Here is a 7500-nt window from a genome sequence, read left to right as displayed (position 1 = left end):
CGTCATAAAATTTAAATTACTAAATTATGATTTATTTGCTCTATCTTGTATAGTGAGCAATTTTTATTTAGATGGGATTGTCTTTATAAAATATTCCAGCCAATAATATTTTGTAAGACCAATAATCACTGGATTTCCGTACTAATAGATCTACTGCATTACATTATTCTGAAGTGTATATATATATATATATATATATATATATATATATATATATATGCACGCACACACACACACACACACACACACACACACACACACACACACACACACACACACACACACACGGACATGTATACATGAATGTATCATGATTCTTATATGTCAAGTCATGTCATATGCTACAGGTACCATATAACCCAGTACTACCTGCCTCATGGTCGGGTCACCAGCGACTAAACTGGTTCCCCCACCAGACTTGTTTGGTGAGGAGGGGGGCTAGTCTCCCTGAAAGATTAAAAACAAGACCTTTCAAAGGGCGAATGAACCCTTTTTCGGGGTCAACGGCCAACTAGCACTGTGTGTATTTGTGTGTATGCATGTGTGTGTTGGGGTGGAGAGGGCTCCTGTAAGCTGTGGTGAAGGCAACCTTTCTAGGAGAAGCAAATCTCTGATTTAAAAAACCATAAAACGGGAGACCAGTAACCGCATTAAGCTGGTCTGCAGTTTAACTTCTTGCTGGCTATCTTGCTCTTGCTTGTTGCTGGATCTCAACATTTTGAACCGAGAGAGAGAGAGAATTAGCTGTCGTACAAAGCTAAGACTCTGTAACATCATCTGTGTATAGATACTCCCTCAGGCGTGTCCTGTGGCGATGGAAGTCATTTTTGGGCTCATGGACTTTTAAGTGTCTGAGGGAGTGGCACTCGTCTGACAAGACGTTGCAATCATCATCATCATCATCATCATCATCATCATCATCATCTTTGGGCGGATACAGAATTTAAATAGTGCAATCATGAAGGGAAGACTGTTTATAATTCATGATTAAAAGCGTTTTAAACTAAAGTAAAAGAGGCGAAGAAGAGAAGAGAAAAAAGGGGGGGATCAGCTGATCGGTTTCGTCCTCGCTTTCTCAAAGCTGTATTGCTTTTTTTTTTTGTTTTTTGTTTTTTTTTAAAAGAGGGGAATCGAAAATATGTAGAATTTAGCATAAAATTGCGTTGCATTCCATTATGTGTGGTGGGGGCGGAGGGGGGGGGGGGACAAAAATTGTGAGAAAACGATTAAAATAAAGCAACATTATATTACTCGAAGATGCTAGAGATTAATCACGCTCAAACCCAAGAGGCATTCCCTCTGTTTACAGAGAGAAGGCCTTCTCAATCGAACGTGAACAGTCTCCAAGATCTTTAAATGTAATAAATAAATGTATGCATGCATGTATGTATGTATGGTGGAATATGCTCTGGTGCCCAGCAATCTAAGCCCCAGTCATGGATCAAATGGCATGATGGGTGAAGAGGGCTCCGTAAGCTATGGTGAAGGCAACCTCTCTAGGAGAAGGAAAACCCTGATATAAAACCTGTGGCAACTGCTGCATCCAATGATGTTGACTTGCTCTTCTTTTTGGTTCAATGTGGCAGTTGTTCAGAGAGTGGGACTGTCTCAGTTCAAAGTCTTTCTTCACTATAAAAAGCTTCCAGCACAGGCATTGCTTGATATGCAATGGAATACACATTTTACCATCAGTGTGTATCTCGATAACAAAAAGGCTGGCTATGGCTTAAAACGGCAAACTCAATGAGGACTGATGCGGATATGGGCGTCAATGGAAATAAAGGCTCTGGAACATCCAAGGTCTGGTCTGGCAGATGTTCAGAGCACCACAGCCTGGACCCGGTCATCGGCAGATGTGCAGGACTGTAGAAGGTTCATAGAAGTGCCGTCCTGCACGTGCTGCAAGTGGCGCTCATGTCTGCCTCATTTGAGCCAGAGATGTATTAAGTAATGACAATATTCGAGAACGAGTTTGCTGCCATCATGTATGTATGTATGTATTAGTAATGGGACGATTCGAATATTTTTCCTGATTCCGATACAATTATTTCTTTATTAATCTTTAAATATTTAATCATAAAAGTTTTATATTGTTTCGATTACTGTGAAAACACATCTTAAACGTATCTATATTTTCTCAAAAGTAAAACACACTTGTGAGGGGGTGATCTAGAGATTTTAGTTTTATTGGAAGTTTAAATCAATAAATATTTATTATTTTATTATCACTACAAGCAGTGGAAAATGTTTCTTAAACCAAAATCAAATAATAAAAGCTAATTTAAGGAATCGTTTTTGGCATTGGAAAATAGGCTCAAATTTTTCCGATTCCAATATCCCAACAAGCTCCGATTTTTCCGATTTCCGATTCTGATTCCGATTAATCATCTCAACATTAGTATGTATGTATGTATGTATGTATGTATGTATGTATGTATGTAAACTTCAGAAGGTCAAAGAAATGTTCGAAAAAAAAAAAAAGATTTTTTACATTTTGTATCCCTACATATTAAGAAATAAATAGAGAAAAGATATAAACATGTATATTTTACACACATACATACATAAGTTTTTGAAGTACATATTAACAATCATTTTTATACACAAATAAAATTACAAAAATGAAATATTATCTTAAAATTGGGACCTATCAAGATAATAAAAAACTCAATATACTAGAGAGAGTACTTACAAAACAAGAACATTTGGTGATGAAAATAAAAATTGAACAAATTATAAATTCAAATAAGGAACAATTCTTCATCCATGGATTTTAAAAGATAGTAATTCATTTTTTCTTTTCTTTATATGAATTGGAAAATCCCCCACCCACCCAGGAGCATCCTGGATTGGGGCAAAAATGTAAATTGTCTCGAACTAGGAAAATTTCTCGTTCACTAACTTAAAATAGAAAAAATGAAGTGTAGTATCAGAACAGATATATAAACTTATCGCTATTTTAAATTTTATTATAAAATCCTATGACCAATGTTCGTGTGTGTTTCTCGCTTCTGCGTAACTTACATTATTATTTGATAATTAGTCAATTATTTATTGAAATCAACAAAACGTTCTTCATAAAATTCTATTAAAAATACTTACGAAATTTGATTTACTAAAAAATACATTTAGGTTTATTCGTAAACAAATCAGCCATTTTAATATTTTGTTAAGTTGACAAAAAAGGTACTTATGCATAATACGGATCGTGCTGAAATAATAACGTTATTATTTAGAAATACATTATTAACAGAGAGGGCGTTTTGTAATTATTCTGTACTTTCACTAGCGATTTAATTAACCAAAAAATACCGTCAAAATTGAATTTAACTTGAAAATCCTACCTAAAAAAAAAAAAGTCGAATTCATATTTATCAGAAGTAAAAAAAAAACAAAAAAACTCTGTGACCCTAAGGAATTTGGAAGCCTTTAAACTGTCTTTAAAATGTTTAGTAATTCCTTATGTATTAAAAAGATAAAAGATTGAAGGTTGCTTGAGGCTTTTTATTTGAATGTGTAATAAATAATGAAATTAAACATTTTATATTTAAACAACATTAACTTAATAAAATTAGTTAGCAATTTAATAAATTGAATTAATTTATAAGTAAATTTATAATAAATAAATTAAAAGAAGAAGAAGAAAAAGAAGAAGAAACGAAAGTGAAAGTAGAAAGATTCCCGGACAACGTTGGATATATATGGTTAGCCAGCATTAATAAAAGAATCAAACAAAAAAATGCGTTTTTCTCGTTAATATTAAACTTTGAATATGTACACATATTTACAATAAGTTACTATTTTTATTAATCGATTATTTGTAATCAAAATAAAAAGAACAAACGATTTTTGTAAAAATCTTATTAGTAATAAGAATAAATAAATAAAATGTAAATATGTCTTCTTTTTTTTTTTTTTTTTTTTTGGACCGAGGGCAACGGCAACGCCACGTATAAATACAGATATTTCTTATTGTTATCAAAAATAAAATCATTGGCGAAGTCACTAATTCGCAAAAATATAAACATTCGAAGAAATGGATGCTGGAACCAGCTGATTCCAATCAATCACGACCATGGCGACGATGGAGCACGTGCACAGTCGATTTTTTTTTTTTTTTAATCGATTATTCGAAAACAAACAATTTCTACGCCACAGTTTATACCAAACAGTTTAATTGATTTAAAAAGCACTTTTTTTCTTTTTTTCTTTTTTTTTAATATCATTCTGGCTAAATTGTCATCTCCATTGTTATATTCACGTTTCAACATATGCAACCCCAACTTTCTTTGCGTTCACCTTTTTATAACTTGAGGCCCTGTACGGAATCGCTAACTGAACCCTTTATTTAATCCAAGGGACTTGATTGTCTATGTGCGACAATGGCATCACGGTTAACAGCGTTGTAACCAATAGGTCTAAGTAACAATCTTTTGAGGAAAGGGGTTGAAGGTTCAATCCTTACTATAGGCGATAATAACATAAATTAACACTTTTATCGTTACTGATGCTGAATACGGACTGTGCTGTTTTTGTGTGTATGATTTTTAAATTTAATTTAAGTTTTACAGTATCTTCTGTTTTTTAAAACTATTAGGTGGCAGTACAGAATCATTACAAAACGTCTCCCTTCTCCATGTTAAAAATGGGTTTCTAAATAATACCGTTATTTTTTTTCAGCGCGGTCAATATTCTGCATAAGTACCTTTTTATCCGATTGGTTGACGGAATTAGAGCGATCAACCGTTGTTAATTGAATAAAAGCTTTAGTTTAAAATTGCATACGGGTTCCCAAGTCTGACAAAAGGCTACTAGGTTCGAAAAGATACACCTGGAAGGTCGGAGGTTACATCAGCCGAAGAGTTGTGAATATGCTTAGCAATCAAGATGAGAATAGTAGCTCAAATAATCCCGTAAAATTGTCAATCCTTATATAAAAAAAATCAGAAATATCTTTTTATTCTTAAAAAAAAAAAAAAAAAATGTTCGTACTTAAACCAAGTTCGACTTTTATTAAAAGTCAACATAAGAGTGAGTGAGTGTGTAAGCGCATGACTTGTGCCTGAATAGCACGAAAAAAAAAATTGTCAAAGAAATCAAAATAAAATCGACCAAAAGTACGCGAAACAGATTCGATCCGATGGAAGGTCTTTTAAAAAAGTCTTAAAATATTTTTTTTAATTGATCAAATACTTTAAATAAACTCTAAATATTTTTTCGACGTATCTACAAACAAAACAAAAAACAAACAAAAAAATTCCTATCACGCGCCTTACCAAAATCGATTCGCTTAATATTCATAAGACCACCCCCTCTCCCTCACACGCGTATACATTTCATCAATGATCTCATGAATATTCATGAGCTGACCCATTTATGGCAAGTTACCATTTTTGTGAATGAGAGCAAACCATTCATCGCAGCTCGTATTTATATTTACTAATTTAGGGTCTTGTTGGAAAACAAGTTTCGATTGAATAAAGGAATTAAAAATACAAACAACCAAACTATTGAGAGTTAAATAAAATTAACAATAATAATAATAATACTAATAAATAAACAACAACAAAAAAAAAAAACAATTCCTAAAACTTAAACTAATAATTGAAAAAAAAAATTGATTTTGTTTTCAACGAAAAAAGGGATTTTTTCTTACAAGGAGATTAAGCAATTAAATAAGATTAATTGAAGATTTAAAAACTAATTATCATAAAAAATATATTAACTTAATAAGAATGTTGTTTTAATAGTTTGAACTTAAGTAAGAAAAATAAATCACTATAAAAGTAAAACAAAAACATATTTAAAATGAAAGTAAAATAATTTTTTTATTTATTTTGAATAAAGAAAACGAAATTAATTCTCAGAAATAAGTTGAATTAAAAAAAATAAACAATACGTAATGGTTAATTTTTATTTTTACAAACTTAATTAAGCTTCAGTAAAAAAAAAAAAAATAGAAAATACGACGCAATTTCTTCGTCTAAATCGAATTAAAAAATGATTTTTTTGTTTGTTTAATGTTTAAACGATGAAAAAGAAATAAATCATAACTTAAAATCAATAACTAAAACAAATTTTTAAAAAATTAAGTTAAAATTAAAATAACTTAACTAACTTAGCAAAAGAAAACCGTGCTTATTCTAGATTTCTTTGTATCCAAACAAGGAGGAAAAAAACAAAAAAAAAAAAACAAAACAAAAAAACTGTGACCTGATCGATATGTTCCAAAACAAAAAATTATCACCAACCCCTGCGGAGGGCATATTTGCGAATTTTATTTAATTAATAATTGGTAATTTAGTTTGAAATGAACTAAATAGAAAGTAGATTAAATTTACTATTATTATTTTTTTAAGAACAAACATATTCTGAGAAATAAAAACAGACTTGGATGAATAAATGGAAAATTGGTAGATTAATACCTTCAACTACTCCCACCCCCATTCTACATTCTACCTTTTCTAGGCGATTACGTGTTAACACTAAAAAAAAAAAACTTGGCGGAGAGATGAAAAAGAACAAACAAACACAAAAAATATTTTAGAAATTAGTGTGACGGATTATTATTGTAACGTAAAATGATCCTACATTTCCGGGATATTTTAACTTTTTAGGGCAGTTAACTAAAAAAAAAAAAAAAAAAAAAACAACAACAAAAAGAAAAAAAAACCTCACTGGCAAGATCGTTAATAGACGCGTAGAGTCTCCTCTCCTGCCAAAAAATACACACTTCCTAGAACGTTGGAATGCCCCTAAAATGGGAGATCATTTTGCATTAAATTGATATACAAAACTGATCCCCTCTCTAAATTCTAAAATATAGTCTTCCTTTTCACCAAGTTTTTCACACAATAATCGCCTAAAAAAGTAGAAGTTTTTTTTTTTTTTTTGGTGTGTAGAAGGGGTAATTGAGGGTATCTGTCTACAAAAATACAGACTAAATTAAATTTAAGTTGGAAATTGACGAAATACATTTTTTTTGTATCTTTGCACTTTGCACTTTTCAAAACTATGTTTGAACTTTTTATTAATAGTATTAAAAAAGGTAATGGTTAAATAATGAATTTTTTAATAAAGTGCGATTGGTTAATATAATAAAAACAGTAAAATTGAAAATATTTTTAAATAATCTTGTGTGTGTGTGTGTGTGTGTGTGTGTGTGTGTGTGTGTGTGTGTGTGTTACATGTAAATAGTTTTAAGATTATTACTCACCACATATACTACAGTTGATCCCACCTTCGTAATCGTCATATTCCTTAAGGACGTCTATGACCCCTTGGAGTTCAAGAGTTTTTCGGCCAGAACCAGTGGAATCGTAATGTTTTTGGTTGTTATTGTTTCCGGGTTCCATCTTCACTCGTTTTGATCGAGTTGGAAATCCAAGGTGAGCAGCGGCTGTTTCCATTGGACTAACTAACATCGTCGACGGGAAAATGGTCACTGGGAAAAATAAACAAAAACTACAGAGGAAACCCTTTCCAACACTCAAATAATTC

General features: G+C 31.5%; 1 protein-coding gene across 3 annotated transcripts in view; it reads right to left on the bottom strand.

Annotated features, from left to right (window-relative positions):
* LOC145247441 (uncharacterized) overlaps positions 1 to 7500 on the bottom strand; it is a 27288-nt gene that overhangs the window by 19061 nt on the left and 727 nt on the right. For 2 of the 3 annotated variants that reach the window (XM_080109207.1, XM_080109208.1), the window contains exon 2: positions 7217 to 7444. In XM_080109207.1, the coding sequence (XP_079965333.1) occupies positions 7217 to 7424 (208 nt within the window). In that variant the 5' untranslated portion in view covers positions 7425 to 7444. Of the gene's footprint in view, positions 1 to 7216 lie in introns of all 3 variants that reach the window. The other variant, XM_080109209.1, reaches the window with a different exon arrangement.

The sequence above is a fragment of the Euprymna scolopes genome, chromosome 25 (genome assembly GCF_053919585.1).
Source record: "Euprymna scolopes isolate OS-2025 chromosome 25, ASM5391958v1, whole genome shotgun sequence".
Classification (NCBI taxonomy): Eukaryota; Metazoa; Mollusca; class Cephalopoda; order Sepiida; family Sepiolidae; genus Euprymna; species Euprymna scolopes.
The sequence above is the reverse complement of the archived record's forward strand: the minus strand, read 5'-3'. Positions and strand labels throughout refer to the sequence as shown.